Source organism: Tiliqua scincoides, chromosome 5 (assembly GCF_035046505.1).
Source record: "Tiliqua scincoides isolate rTilSci1 chromosome 5, rTilSci1.hap2, whole genome shotgun sequence".
In the NCBI taxonomy this organism is placed as follows: domain Eukaryota; kingdom Metazoa; phylum Chordata; class Lepidosauria; order Squamata; family Scincidae; genus Tiliqua; species Tiliqua scincoides.
This window is the reverse complement of record NC_089825.1, coordinates 137,869,768-137,885,674: the sequence shown is the minus strand read 5'-3', so window position 1 is coordinate 137,885,674 and position 15,907 is coordinate 137,869,768. Positions and strand designations below refer to the sequence as shown.

General features: G+C 48.3%; 2 protein-coding genes across 2 annotated transcripts; both read right to left on the bottom strand.

The window, feature by feature from the left end:
* Positions 1–1,290: 1,290 nt before the first annotated feature.
* Positions 1,291–4,618, bottom strand: LOC136651603 (olfactory receptor 2D2-like). The gene has a single exon (XM_066628163.1). The coding sequence runs from the start codon at positions 4,556–4,558 to the stop codon at positions 3,545–3,547; it is 1,014 nt and encodes a 337-aa protein (XP_066484260.1). The 5' UTR covers positions 4,559–4,618; the 3' UTR covers positions 1,291–3,544.
* An 8,817-nt stretch (positions 4,619–13,435) lies between these two features.
* On the bottom strand, positions 13,436–15,645 carry LOC136651604 (olfactory receptor 2D2-like). Its single transcript, XM_066628164.1, has 2 exons — positions 15,417–15,645; positions 13,436–14,497 (listed from the first exon to the last, which is right to left on the bottom strand). The coding sequence occupies exon 2, from the start codon at positions 14,494–14,496 to the stop codon at positions 13,546–13,548; it is 951 nt and encodes a 316-aa protein (XP_066484261.1). The 5' UTR covers position 14,497; positions 15,417–15,645; the 3' UTR covers positions 13,436–13,545.
* Positions 15,646–15,907: the final 262 nt, after the last annotated feature.

Genomic DNA, 15,907 nt, shown 5'->3' with positions numbered 1-15,907 from the left:
ACATTTGGTGGGCTGCTGTGAGATACAGGAAGCTGGACTAGATGGGCCTATGGCCTGATCCGGTGGGGCTGTTCTTATGTTCTTAACTACAATTCCCAGGAGGCCTTGCAGGTCTCTTGTTATCTGGTGTGCTCCCTGGGACATTTGGTGGGCTGCTGTGAGATACAGGAAGCTGGACTAGATGGGCCTATGGCCTGATCCAGTGGGGCTGTTCTTATGTTCTTATGATCCTGTCCACATCCTCAGGTCATACAAGCTGAATGGAATCCAAAATAATGTTCTGTTGCCACAGAACATTGACTGACACCATCAGTGTGGAATCCAGCTGATGCAAGCAATTTTATCTGTGAAGTGTTTAGCAACTAAGTCATAGTGAGCAGCCAGGTCACCCTCCTGCCTCCCCTGATGAACCACATGGAGTAAGTCCTAAATAACCTGGAACAGGTCACCTGGACAATTGCCCACAGATGCAAGGGTCACAGAGAAATAAGCCTAATTCACTGCCATCACCACCAAAGTAGGCTCTGACAAGAGCTGCCCACGATCAGCCAGATATAATATGAATTTTTTGCCACCATCACACAAGTTGGTCTGCTAAGTTGCTTCATTGCACAGTGCTCTCTGGAGAACAAGTTCCATTATGTTCAAAGAGGCTGACTCCAAGGAAAGTATACATAGGATTGCAGTCTTAAGTGGCTTTGAAGCAGGGAAAAAATTGAATTAATAAATGTGTTTCCTTTGGCCAGTAGACTGGTCTACTATTTCCCAGCTGACATTTTGGATAAGAATATAATGCAACATGAATCCACAACGTTTGGAGAAATGTTTATCTAACATGAACCCACAACGTTTGGAGAAATGTTTGGCTGAGTTTGCAGACAACACCAACTTTTCCGAGTGGTGAAGACCAGAAGTGATTGTGAGGAGCTCCAGAAGGATCTCTCCAAACTGGCAGAATGGGCAGCAAAATGGCAGGTGCGTTTCAATGTAAGTAAGTGTAAAGTCATGAACATTGGGGTAAAAAATCAAAACTTCACATATAGGCTAATGGGTTCTGAGCTGCCTGTGACAGATCAGGAGAGAGTGTTACCAAAAAGGGCTGTTATGTTTTAAGGGGAATTATATTACCCTTTTGGAAACCTCAGGATCGCAGGCTGGATAACAAAACAGCGTAAAGCAGAGAAAATCCCTTGTTTAGCTTAAAGAGGAGACTGAGAGAAAGATAACGTTCAATCAAAGATTATATTTTTATTACAAAACACACAAAGGTAAACATAATACATTTCTTGGTTCTAGTACTTGAAAAATGTACCTAGCTTTTATGGTGGTTGCACGTGCTATGTATTTGGTGCATCCGAGAAGGAATCAGAAATGGATAGGTTGTAGGGAAGGATTTTAGGGGTCCCTTAATCTGCTAAACCCAGTTTGCTAACTAAAGATGGGGGAAGAAGGGAGGAATAGATGGGGAAGAAGGGAAAGAGTTTCAGAAACACAGGATAGTTACCTGTCCCGGGGAACAGTAGGGGAGGGGAGAGTTCTATGGAGGACCTTTGCCTTGGAGGGGGCAGCCAGAGAGAGAGCCATGTGGCGGAGTTCTCTCTTAAAAGGGGCTTGGCTGACCTGGAAGCTGACATAGAATGACCGGATGTATTCCAGAGCTGTGCGCATGCTCAATATACACGCAATGGTACACGTGGAGTATGTAAAAGTGGAAGGGTCCAGAAATCAGCTATGAGCAAAGGCTGACTCTGGGGGAGGGGGGGTAGCTTGCTTCCTGTTGCTACTGGACTTTGGAGTCAGGATGTAGCTTAATGGCTTGCTAGCTACACAATAGACAACAATAAGCAACTATTTACAGTGATTGAGAAAACAATTTACTCATCCAGATTCCTTGACTGGGGGATGGGGATGTGATTACCATGAGCTTGACTTGACTTGATTACCTGTGTTGAGGTTTAATGGGTTTGCATAACAGTGAATGGATCAGGAGGCACAGTGATTAGGTTAAAACAATACACATTTTTAGGGGACATTTAGGAGAATATAGAGACATTTGCTTGTCCCTAGAGAAAGGAGCTTGATAACATAGTCTTTTGAGACTGAAGGCTGCCAACAACATGAGAAATAAGTGAGCTTATGATTTGACTCTTTTGTGGCCTGTAAGAGAAGTTTTAGGCCTGCATTTTAGTCCAAAATACATAACCAGATATAAAACCACAACTTGGAAGGGAAAAGGGGATTTTCACGTAACAAGAGATCTTGGGGTGGTGGTGGACAGGTCAATGAAAGTGTCGACCCAAAGTGCGGCGGCAGTGAAGAAGGCCAATTCTTTGCTTGGGATCATTATTTATTTATTTATACAGGTATTTATATACTGCTTTTCTTTGGTTGTCAGATTTCTCCTCAGACTTTAATCCAAGGCGGTTTACACAGGCAGGCTGTTCTAAACCCCCGTAGGGATTTTTACAATTGAATAGTTCTAGACTTTCATAGAACTCCTCGTTCGAGCTGGATTCCTTCCCGGTCTGGCCTCTCTCTGGCCCTTCGCCTCCCACGCTCCACTTGATGGCAACTCCTCTCTGCCACCGAGGGTCAGCTCATCAGTATATCAGCGTGTCGTCAGTTCTCGGGTACTTCTGGTTGTCACGAACTGGCAGCCTCAGGTCTTCAGGCATACAAGGCGGCAGCTCAACCAACTGAGCCAGAACTCCTGCCTGAGCCAGACCTCATTAGAAAAGGTATTGAGAACAAAACAGCTAATATTATAATGCTGTTGTACAAATCTATGGTAAGGCCACACCTGGAGTATTGTGTCCAGTTCTGGTTGTCACATCTCAAAAAAGACATAGTGGAAATGGGAAAGGTGCAAAAGAGAGCGACTAAGATGATTACTGGGCTGGGGCACCTTCCTTTTGAGGAAAGGCTACGGCGTTTGGACCTCGTCAGCCTAGAAAAGAGACGCCTGAGGGGGGACATGATTGAGACATACAAAATGATGCATGGGAAGGATAAAGTGGATAGAGAGATGCTCTTTACACTCTCACATAACACCAGAACCAGGGGACATCCACTAAAATTGAGTGTTGGGAGGGTTAGGACAGACAAAAGAAAATATTTCTTTACTCAGCGTGTGGTCGGTCTGTGGAACTCCTTGCCGCAGGATGTGGTGATGGCATCTGGCCTGGATGCCTTTAAAAGGGGATTGGACAAATTTCTGGAGGAAAAATCCATTATGAGTTACAAGCCATGATGTGTATGTGCAAGCTCCTGATTTTAGAAATGGGCTATGTCAGAATGCCAGATGCAAGGGAGGACACCAGGATGAGGTCTCTTGTTATCTGGCGTGCTCCCTGGGGCATTTGGTGGGCTGCTGTGAGATACAGGAAGCTGGACTAGATGGGCCTACGGCCTGATCCAGTGGAGCTGTTCTTATGTTCTTATGTATCTGTTTATTACAGGAGGTGTGATGAAAGAGCCACCAGATTTTCTCAAGACTTGTGTCTGTTTGAGCTCAAGTGATTCCACTTCCCTTGCTGACTGGAATTCAGTCCTTGTGTCCAGCACCTCCTCTACGGAGCAGCTTAGCTACTGCAGCATGGACATCCTTGTTCCGCAGTGTGTAGATGACTGGGTTGAGAAGTGGGGTGATCAATACATAAAAGATAGCTACATGTTTGTCATGGCTGGTGTCTGTCCCTGACCGAGGCCTCATGTAAAGGGTTATGAGGGACCCATAAAACATTGTGACCACCACCAGGTGGGAGCTGCATGTGGAGAAGGCCTTGCTCCGGCCTGCACCTGCGCTCATGCGCACTATAGCTATTACAATGAGGCAGTAAGAGGTCAGGATGACAAGGAGTGGTGCAAGCAGAATAATGACACCCCCCACTAAGATGAAGACCTCAATGTGGTGAATGTCTCCACAGAGAAGTGTCAACACCATCTGAAGGCTACAGAAGAAGTGGCTGATGCGACTGGAGGCACACAAAGGAAGGCGCACGATATTGCATGCAACTACCCCAGTTAAGAGAAAACCACAGGCCCACGAGAAAGCAGCTAGCAACAAGCAGCGCCCCCTGCTCATGGCCACAGCATACAGCAGGGGACGGCAGATGGCTACATAGCGGTCGTAGGCCATGGCACCCAGAAGTACTGCTTCAGTGCAACCAAGCGCACCGGCAAGGTACATCTGAGCTATACAGTGACTGGAAGACATTCTTCCAGTCCCAGACTGCAGATGAGCCAACATTTGGGGCACGATGCTGCTGACAAAACACATCTCCAGGCCTGAGAGGTTGCTGAGGAAGAAATACATTGGAGTGTGGAGGCGGGAGTCCAGCTGGACAAGCAAGATGACCATTAGGTTGCCCAAGATGGTCATCAGGTAGGCAATGAGGATGGTCACAAAAAGGGCAATCTGTGTCCTTCGATGGCTGGTGAGCCCGACCAGGGTGACTTCTGAGATACTCGTCTGGTTCACGGCTGCTGTTCTGTCCAGTGTCCTGGACTCAAAGCAACAGAAATAAGTTAAGGTACAGCATCCCCCTATTAAACCCATTAAAGATGCCTGGTTTAGATGGCCACTTATTCCATGCAGAAATCAACACAAGTCTATTTTTTTTTTTCTCCCTAGTAGATTAAGGGCCCAAAACTATCCAACTTTCTAGCACTGATGCAGCCAAGGCAATGGGGCATGCACTGCATTCTGCTGTGTGTGTGTGGGAGGGGGGGGGCAGTCATGGAAGCCTCCTCAAGGTAAGGGAATGTTTGCACCTTACCTTGGGGCTGCACTGCTGCTGCATCAGTGCTGGAAAGTTGGATAGGATTGGGCACTAAGGCTGCAATCCTATCCACACTTACCTGGGAGTTAACCCCATTAACTATAGTGGGACTTCCTTCTGAGTAGACAAGCATAAGATTGGGCTATAAGCCTGCAATTCTATGCACATTGACCTGGGAGTAAGCCCCATTGACCATAATGGGACTTACTTCTGAGTAGACATGCATAGGAGTGGGCTGTAACACATATCCAACTGAACAAAGCCCACTCCATTATTATTATTTGTTATTATGATTATGGATATTTATACACCACTTCTCCACAAAATTGTTTGTGGAGTTTACATAACAGCCAAAAGAATATGGTTTGTTGATGAGGAGGGGTTAACCATCTTGAAAAAGTCACAAGAGAGACAGGAGGAAACAGCCACAGGGAAAAGATGGGAGGAGACTGGGAGGGCTGGGAGGAAAGGCTCCTCCGCTGCTAAATAAAAGACAAGTCCTGTTGGAAAGATGCCCAATCAGCAGGGGTTAAAATAGCTGACCTTTGCCAATACTGATTTAACTCTGGTGCTGAAGTGCCACCCTGAGGATGAAAACACAACATATGGGGGGTGTCTTAGTTTAGGAGAAGGTGACTGCCTGAGAGTTGGGAAGCTTTTTCCTGGCAAGCTAGTCTACTTCTCTAATACAAATTCTTGGCGGGTGTAGCTTCAAGGGTGGGAAATGTATTTATGATGGACTCTCCATCTGTATTAATGACCAATGACTATCATGGGATTTTATTGACAGAGTACTGAAATTTAAATCTGAATGTTTTTATAGTCTATTATCAATCGATTTATATTGCATTTATGTACTGTGTTCAGTTATTGTGAGCCACTTTGAGCTTTAACTGGCATGGCAGGATACAGTTTTCTTAAAGAAATCAGTCTCCCGGTACAGTCGTCATTACACAGTGATGCAACCATGTGTCTTGGTCACATTCTCAGTTCATGAAGGGCAATGGTGAAGCCAAGCAGGGCCAGCCAGTGCTCCAAATGAACTCAACATGCACTCTAGGGCATGATCCAGAATACTTTGCTGTGCATAAGAGACTCCAACATCCCTCTGTTCCACACAGCTGAGGGGGACTGGGCATTTGTGACAGGGAGAATGTGTTGCATAGTGGTAAAAATCATAGTGGAGAGTCAGGATGGTGTGAAGAGCAGGGGTGGTGTAGTGTTTCTGGAGATGGACGGAGACCTGGAAGATCCAGGGTCAAATTGCTGCTCAGCCATGTGGCTTCCTGAGTGTCCTAGGGCCTGTCACCATCTCTGATCCTTGCTTAAGTCATAGGGTTGTTGTGAGGACAAAAGGAGGGAAGGGACCATATACACTACCCTGAGCTCCATGGAAAACGGGCAGTATAAAAACATGAAAAATAAATAAATCATTATTTTCTCTGGAATAACTTTCGGGTACCCGAATCGCAATTGGCAAAACGCTGCCTTAGAGAAAAAAAATCAGTGGAGGGCAATGGCATCCCATGCACTGGAAAGCTTCTGAGATCTCCTCCTAAAATAATGGACATGCCATGAAGTCTAACTGAGATAACATGATGAAGGTTGGGGCTGACATTTTCATAGAGACAGATTCAAACTGAGTTAAAAATTGATGCTGCCAAACTACTCCAATTGCTTGGGCTGTTTAGAAATTTAGAAATGTCGTAAGAACATAAGAAGAATCCCACTGGATCAGGCCAAGGCCCATCTAGCCCAGTTTTCTGTATCTCACAGTGGCCCAGTACATGTCGCTATGTTTTAAAATTATGAGGATCTGGTTTTAAACTTGGGCACATCTGATCACTGGAATATAGAGAGGTGAAAAGCGGTGTGCCCCAAGGATCTGTCCTGGGACGGTCCTTTTCGAGACAGGGTTGAGCAGTGAGGTGGCTAAGTTTGCAGATGACAGCAAACTTTTCCAAGTGGTGAAGACCAGACGTGATTGTGAGGAGCTCCAGAAGGATCTCTCTAAACTCACAGAATGGGCAGCAAAATGGCAGATGTGTTTCAATGTCAGTAAGTGTAAAGTCATGCACATTGGGGCAAAAAAATCAAAACTTCACATATAGGCTAATGGGTTCTGACCTGTCTGTGACACATCAGGAGAGAGATCTTGGGGTGGTGGTGGACAGGTCGATGAAAGTGTCAACCCAATGTGCGGCGGCAGTAAAGAAGGTCAATTCTATGCTTGGGATCATTAGAAAAGGTATTGAGAATAAAACAGCTAATAGTATAATGCTGTTGTACAAATCTATGGTAAGGCCACACCTGGAGTATTGTGTCCAGTTCTGGTCACCACATCTCAAAAAGGACATAGTGGAAATGGGAAAGGTGCAAAAGAGAGCGACTAAGATGATTACTGGGCTGGGGCACCTTCCTTATGAGGAAAGGCTACGGCATTTGGGCCTCTTCAGCCTAGAAAAGAGACACCTGAGGGGGGACATGATTGAGACATACAAAATTTTGCATGGGAAGGATAAAGTGGATAGAGAGATGCTCTTTACACTCTCACACAACACCAGAACCAGGGGACATCCACTAAATTGAGTGTTGGGAGGGTTAGGACAGACAAAAGAAAATATTTCTTTACTCAGTGTGTGGTCGGTCTGTGGAACTCCTTGCTGCAGGATGTAGTGATGGCATCTGGCCTGGATGCCTTTAAAAGGGTATTGGACAAGTTTCTGGAGGAAAATCCATTATGGGTTAGAAGCCATGATGCGTATGTGCAACCTCCTGATTTTAGAAATGGGCTATGTCAGAATGCCAATGCCAGGATGCAGGTCTCTTGTTATCTGGTGTGTTCCCTGGGGTATTTGGTGGGCCACTGTGAGATACAGGAAGCTGGACTAGATGGGCCTATGGCCTGATCCACTGGGGCTGTTCTTATATTTTCTCAATGTGATTTTACACAAACAAAAACATTCCCATCACAAATCCTCTTAGAATCATAAAAGTTGGAAGGGACCTAGAAGATCACCGAGTCGAACCCCTTTCCAATGCAGGTTGTCCATAGCTACAACATCTCCAATAGATGGCTATCCAGCCTTTGCTTAAAGACCTCCAGTGATGACCTTCCAAGTCATAAACTGTTTCACTGCTGAACAGTTTGTACCACCAGGAAGTTCCATCCTGGTCCCACCCTGCCCTTGCTTTCTTCTAGCTGATGACCAAAGAAAGGCCAATTCCAGAATATGCATTTCATTGGACCCTCCAAGACTGACTTCATTGTAAACCATTTCAAGAGGAATTTGGCATTGAAGAGAAGCACAAATGTTTGCTTTGATCAAGAGGTATCTGTTGCGTAGCTTGGGGGAAATTTGAGGTTTTCTCATTAAAATTACCCCACCTGACATGGTCTTGCCCAGCACCTTCAACAATGTTGCCCATCACCTTCAGAAAGGACTAGCCAGGCATTAAGGTCCTTAGAGATGTCCTTCCAATCAATTCAGGAAGACTTTGAAGGCGAAGGATTCCACTGACTGCCTCCAGTGATTGAGTCAAGGTCTTAATTGTTGTCTCATATAGTGAAAGAGAAAATTAATCATGTCTTCCTCTCTGTTCCTGTCTAATTCAAGACTGTATCTATTTAAGATCACAAAGCAGTAATACAGATTCTGGTTTGATCTCAAGGGGGATCCATCTCTCCCCTCAGGAAATCCTTGTTTTCATCTGGATTGTAAACAAGTAATTAGTGCTCCAAAATCCCCAAGGCTTCTCCCTGTGCTGTTGGAACAGAGTTTTCGCTCTGTGTTTGTTTTTCATTAGTTTGTTTTTCATCATGCAGTTCTGATTTGGTAAACCAGAAATGTACCATAATGTGTCAAGGGACCTTGAACTGGGTTCCCTTCCAATTATTTCCTTTTGCCTGGAATGTCCACTGGTAAGATGGTAACCTTTGAATTTTGAGTCTCTGATTCCTGCATGGAACACCCCTCAGCTGTAATTTCATGGACATGTTTTTATACTTCTGATGGATACAGGTGCCTGGAGAACAGATTGTTCAGTGGTGGGTTGTGCAACTACGAGGCCTGGGGTGAAGAACACTTATTTGGCCTCTAATCAAGGTTTGAGACCTGAGACCAGTGCCACAGGCTGTTTCTTGTCTTCTATATCAGTGGCTCTCACACATTTAGCACTGGGACACACTTTTTTAGATTGAGAATCTGTTAGGACCCACCGGAAGTGATGTCATGACCAGAAGTGACATCATCAAGCAAGAAAATTTTTAACAATCCTAGCCACACTTACCCAGGAGTAAGTCCATTTACTATCATTGTTAAAAGAAGATACATAGTAACTTGTTAAATGTACAGGTCTGTAACTTTTCCCCAAATGCAGTCGCATACCATGGTAGCATTGAGTCTAATATATTAAAAATAAAATATTGAAATGAATGGGGACCCACCTGAAACGGGCTCGCGACCCACCTAGTGGGTCCAGACCCACAGTTGGAGAAACACTGTTCTATATCACAGGAGCTCAAATACAAATCTTGTCTCTACCCCATCAACTCCATGTATTGCAGGGAAGTGTAGCCCCCAGAGTAGGAAAGCCCACTGTATCTTCCTCTACAGATCTGCCAAGAAAGCCTTGTTAAATAAATGGTTCTGAATTCCTTTGTTAGGTTCAGTGTTTTGTTTTTGGGAAGCCAAAGTAGTCCTGGCTGTTTAATCATTCTGCTGCCCCCTCCCTTGACTACTAGTGTTAGAAGCAGTGGTATCAATAGGGCAGGGGTCGGAAACCTTAAACACTCAAAGAGCCATTTGGACCCGTTTCCCGGAAGAAAAAAAACCTCAGGAGCCACAAAACCCTTTTGACATCTAAAATGAAGATAATACTGCATATATAGTTTTATTTTTAACCTTTATGCTCTTATAGGTCCCATTTTTATAATGTAGCCCCCTCTTGTAGCTTTCAGTTAGTTTTGTCATACATTCTTGTCCTGTGTTTTCAGACACCTGGTCCTCTATGGTGTTTTGCCTGATTCCAAGGCCATTCTCTGCCTGGAGAATTATGCCCACTTTAAGCAAATTAGCTCCCCTTTTTCCCCCCAACAAATGACCGTGGTTCTGCCCTGCACTCCCGCTGGACCCCACCTCCAGGGTAGCTCACCTGTTCAACCTGCAGAGGTCCTCTCTCCTGCCAGCAGCCTCCCACCACTACAGCAGACCCTTGGTCCTCAGCAGGTCTTGGGCACAGCAGCCACACACCAAACTTCAGTGTCTCCAGCAGTCCATTAGTCACAAAGTCAGTCAGAGTATCCAGGGCAGAGTCTAAAGTCAATAAGCCAAGCCACAGGCCAAGGTCAGATTCCAAAGTAAGTCAGAGTCAATAAGCCCAGTCAGTCTCCACTCCAACCCACACACCCCTTCCTCACTCAGGTGCTCCTTATATCCCTGAGGGCCCTATTGCCTTCAAGTGGCTGCAGCTGTGCAGCACACTCTGCTGGATGCCCAGGTCTTACCCTTAAAGGGGCCACTGCTGACACCACATCTACCTCCTCACCAGATCTTCCAGGATTCCAATACATATGGTGGTTATGACATCTGCTTATCTTACATGGATACTAAAGAACTCCCCCCACCTTCCAGAGGCACCCTGCTGGAAGGAAAAAAGGACACAGACTCCAGAGGTGGGGAAGAGAAGAAGCCAGAGCTGGGGGGGGAGGGGAATTGAAATTGAAAAGGGAAACTGATGTGGGGCAGGTGGGGGGTGAAGGGAGAGGAGGGCAGTGAGCTCAGGGGGCGGAGGGAAGCAGCCTGCCCTCCCAACACAGGTGCCTCCTATTACCCCCTTTGCCACCTTCACTGGGAGGAGCCGCAGCAGAAAGAGCCGCAGGTTGCCGACCCCTGCAATAGGGGGATGTGGGGTGTGTAGACCACACTGGATGACACCACTGGGGGGTGATACTAAAATGTCTTGTGCGGTAAGCCAGTCAGTCTGGAGGCTCCAAATCGGGCAGCTGGCCTAGGAGCATGCAATGAGCAGCTGGTCTATGGCAAACTGGCTGGTCTGGAGGTGCTGCGGTGGATAGCTGACCTGAGAGTGCCATGACAATCAGCTGGTCTGCAGCAAGCTGGCTTGTTCAGAGGCACCACTTCAGGCAGCTGGACCAGGTGAGTCATGGCAAGTGGCTGATCTGCAAAGCCGACCCATGGGGCGGGCTATGGGGGTGACACCATTGACACATGGTAACTTTTCCTGCTCTTTCTAATAAGAATATTCGGTTACAGTGAACAGTGCTGGGAGGGTGTAAAGGGAGTGAGGAGGGGGTAGATAGGATTCCAGGAGGGGGAGGGACCAATCATGGGTTCCATTTTCACATTGATTGATTGATTGATTGTGGTTCTGCACAATCCGACACTCTTTCTCTCGATACCGAGCTTAACAAACGCATCGGTAAAGCAGCTACCACATTTTCCATACTCACAAAGAGAGTCTGGTCCAACAAGAAGCTGATGGAACATACCAAGATCCAGGTCTACAGAGCTTGCGTCCTGAGTACACTTCTGTACTGCAGCAAGTCATGGACTCTTCGCTCACAACAGGAGAGGAAACTGAACGCTTTCCACATGCGCTGCCTCCGACGCATCCTAGGCATCACCTGGCAGGACAAAGTTCCTAACAACACAGTCCTGGAACGTGCTGGAATCCCTAACATGTATGCACTGCTGAAACAGAGATGCCTGCGTTGGCTCGGTCATGTTGTGAGAATGGATGATGGCCAGATCCCAAAGGATCGCCTCTATGGAGAACTCGTGCAAGGAAAGCGCCCTGCAGGTAGACCACAGCTGCGATACAAGGACATCTGCAAGAGGGATCTGAAGGCCTTAGGAGTGGACCTCAACAAGTGGGAAACCCTGGCCTCTGAGTGGCCCGCTTGGAGGCAGGCTGTGCAGCATGGCCTTTCCCAGTTTGAAGAGACACTTGGCCAACAGACTGAGGCAAAGAGGCAAAGAAGGAAGGCCCATAGCCAGGGAGACAGACCAGGGACAGACTGCACTTGCTCCCAGTGTGGAAGGGATTGTCACTCCCGAATTGGCCTTTTCAGCCACACTAGACGCTGTTCCAGAAGCACCTTTCAGAGCGCGATACCATAGTCTTTCGAGACTGAAGGTTGCCAACAAGGCTGTGGTTCTGGCATGAAAAAGGTTGTCATGTCATGCAAGACCCAGCCAAGTGGGCACACTTCCTCAGTGACTCAATCAAGCTCAGAGTGATTGCTGTGAAGAAGGGTCAACTGCACAATGGGTCAACCTGGAGTAATTGAGAGGAGTAATGGAAGAAGAGCTATTGGAATTATATTGAGAATTACAATATAAAGAATGATTGGTCCACCCACTCACCAAATCCATGCACACAACAAACACATGCACTCGTCTAGCCAATGACTTTAATCATTGTCAAATGGTGGAACTATGGAATAACATCACAGTGTTTTTGTGTAGCGGTGGCAGAGTGTAGGACTGATGACACAGAGTTCACTGCATCCTTTGGAATGGCAGAGGTCCAGGCTGCCTGGAAAGGGAAGGAAAAATTGTACTTACTTCCCCGGCCATTTTGTTCCCTGTAGGACTCCACAAAGCTACACTAGCTCTTTTGCTGGCATACCTTTTTGGGATGGGTCAGGATGGGATGCGGGTACAGGATTCAGTGGACATTGGTGCCCCTGAGATCCACTTCATCCCACCGCTGATCCACCTGCAAACATCGTTCCCCCAGTGTAATTCTGCTGGTGTCCAGTCTCCAGTGTACTGCTGGCAGAACACAGACCTCTGGGCTTTACACCCAGTGGAGTCACTAGGGTTTGGATCACCCGGTACGGAAGGCCAGTGCTTCAGCCCATGATGGACCTGCTCCCATGCAGCGGGCGGGACAATGCCCTAGTTGGTTTTTTGGATATAACTTTTGATAAAATAGAGATATTTCAACATGGTTCATTTCATTGCATTCTGCATGAAATTACATTTCAAATGATATACAACATGATGGTATTTGAAAATACCAAGATTTTAAAAATTTTGGCCAGCAGTAGTGTCACTCCCCCCCCAAGTGTATCTCCTGGTGGGGCCCGCACCCCCTGCATGCTCCGAGCAACATCACTGCTTACACCTATGACTGTTCTCCACAGACTTGCGGGAAGGCTGCCATGATGGCAGACTGCACAGTATGCCAGCAGACTTTGTGGACCACTGGTGTGCACGCAGGTAAAACTGAGCAAAAATGTCATGAAACTGTGAGTTTAGCTTTTAAAAAAAATTGTATTGTGCAACCCTCCTGGGTTGGCATCACTTTCTAAATGTAGGTGAAGCACAGCACTGATCAGTAGTGACATAACTGGAGAAGGTGAAGAGCACTAAGTTTTGCAGGCACCTGAATGCGCCATGCAAGTGGCCCCTCTCCCTCCAGAGCCATTCCAGGCAGTGGGAACAAAAGGAGACATTCCCAAGGGAAGGGACGCTTGCAGGTGCCTGCAAAACTTAGTGCTTTGCACCCCCTCTAGTTATGCCATTGCTGATTAGTGCCTCACTTCCTTCAAGTAAATGCCCCGTACATAGAAAATTACCTCAGAGAAGGATTCAAGAGAAGCCACTGCAACAGATGGAAACATCTATATGAAATTGTACAGTTTATTACACAGATTGGAGAGATGGCCTTCAGAATGTAATGAATTCCATGTTCTCTTTGGTACAAGTCATTTATTTCTACTGGAGTCCAGTGCTCAGCTTTTGCGTCCAGTGTCTACGCCATGGAGAACCTTACTGACTGCAGCGTGGATATCCTTGTTCCGTAAGGTGTAGATGATTGGGTTGAGCAGCGGGGTGAAGATGACATAAAAGGTAGTCACGTATTTGTTATTAGCGGAGTTGGATTGAGGCCTCATGTACAGGATGATGATAGTCCCATAGAACAGGGTGACCACCAGTAAGTGGGAGGCACATGTGGAGAAGGCCTTATTCCGGCCTGCACTCGAGCGCATCCTCATCACTGCGGTCAGGATGAGCCCATAAGAGGTCAGAGTGGCAAGGAATGGGATAAGTAGGATAAAAGTCACAAACACAAGGATGGTGAGCTCAACTAACTGAGCATTAGTGCATGCTAACTTAATCACCATGATAAAATCGCAGATGAAATGGTCAATACGGTTGGGACCACAGAATGGGAGACGCAGAATGGAGGCCGTGGTTACCCCAGACAGAAGGCAGGCTCCTGCCCAGGAAGCTACAGCCATCATCAAAGAGCGCTTCCTGCTCATGGCCGTGGGGTACACCAGGGGGCAGCAGATGGCCAAGTACCGGTCACAGGCCATGGCACCCAGCAGCAGTCCTTCCGTACAACCCAGAGCTGATACAATGTACATCTGAGCTATGCAATGATTGAAGGAGATTCTTCCACTCCCAGACAGCAGATGAACCAACATTTGGGGCACCATGCTAGTTACAAAGCATATCTCCACGCCTGAGAAGTTGCTGAGAAAGAAATACATTGGGGTGTGCAGGCGGGAGTCAGATTGGACCAGCATGATGATGAGTAAATTACTCACCATGGTGATCAGATAGGCAATGAGGATGACTACAAAGAGGGCAACCTGTGCCCTTCTGTGGCTGGTGAGTCCCAGTAGGATGACATGAGTGATGGTCGTGTGGTTCTCAGTCCATGTTTTCTCCTGCATCCTGTAGATAAAAGGAACAGAGAGAAGACAACAAAGAACATTTAGCTGCCTTAATAGGTCAAGTTCACAAGATCTTTGAGTCTGGAAATTGGTCAGGCTGGACAGCAGTATTGCCCAAGAGTGAAGGACGAGGTTGGCCCCAAGAATATTTCTGCAGGTGCTGCCTCAGAAAGCACAGCCTTTGGGACACCCAGGCACAAAGACACCCCTGCCAAGGGCACTCACATGCAGTGGCGTAGCTGGAGGGGGGCGCAGCACTCAGCCTGGAGGGGAGGTGGGCGAGCTGTTGCAGGCAGACCTCGAACACCCCTTTGATCGCTCCGCGGGCGCCGGGCTGGAAGGAGAGGAGAGACTCTCCTCGCCCGTGGAAGCTGCCCTGCCCCCGTCCCCGCTGCTCTCTGCCTCTCCCCTGCTGCCTCTGGCTGCGGCCCCCCGGGTGGGACAGCATCCCTCGGCCAGTGAAGGGGGCAGCTCTGCTGGGCGCGCATCTCTGGTCTGCAGCCCGAGGGTGGGGGTCCCGGAGGGAGTCCTGCCGCTGCCCCGCTGCCTCCTGGCGCTCCTCGCACTGCCCAGCGCCGCCCCGTCACAGGTGACATAAGTTCCATTGACTCCAATGGGACTTACTTCTGAGTAGACAGGCACAGAGAGAGATTGGGCTCTCACAGCCCAATCCTATCCACACTTTCCTGGGAGTAAGCCCCAGTGACTCCAATGGAACTTACTTCTGTGTAGACAGGCATGGGGCTGGGCGCTCGGTTGCTTGCAAAGCCGCCAGCAGGGGACAGCGACGTCTCAGCCCCCCCCAGAAGAGGCTCCCCTGCCCCTGCACGCATGCGTGTGCGGGGGACGACCTGAGGAAGGACAGCCAGCGCCCGCCCTCCTGTGCGGGAGGGTCCTTGCCCAGCAGGGTGCTTGCTCACAGTGGGGGGCGGAGAGCAGGTCCGGGAGAGCGCCTTCGCCCACAGCAGCTCCTTCCTTGGCAGGCAGGGGCGGCGGATTGCAGGTCCGGGAGAGCCGCTGGTGGCGTGCGCGGGGGGGGGGCGCCTTGCAGCGATGTGCTGCTGGAGAGTGCCGGGCCGGGGCGCCGCCTTCGCCCACAGCAGCGCCTTCCTTGGCAGGCAGGGGCGGCGGCACTCTCCCAGACCTGCTCTCTGCCCCCACTGTGAGGAAGCTGGGTAAGGGGGCGGGACCCTCCCACACAGGGCAGCCGGGCACCTCTTCCTTGCGCCCTTCCTTTTTCGCCAGGCAGTGGGCTGAACCTCGGGGCTGAGCTGGCTGGGCAGCGGCCGTGGGGAAGGCGCCCCGCTTCTAGCCCCCACTCGAGAGCCCCTTCAGACGGCTGAAAGAGCTGCGTGCGGCTCTGAAAACACAGGTTGCCGACCCCAGACCTAGTGGATCTCCTTACTGAGCA

What these genes read in the sequence shown, in the direction of transcription:
- LOC136651604 (XM_066628164.1), bottom strand. Translation starts at nt 14,496, where the DNA reads ATGCAGGAGAAAACATGGACTGAGAACCACACGACCATCACTCATGTC.
- LOC136651603 (XM_066628163.1), bottom strand. Translation starts at nt 4,558, where the DNA reads ATGGGTTTAATAGGGGGATGCTGTACCTTAACTTATTTCTGTTGCTTT.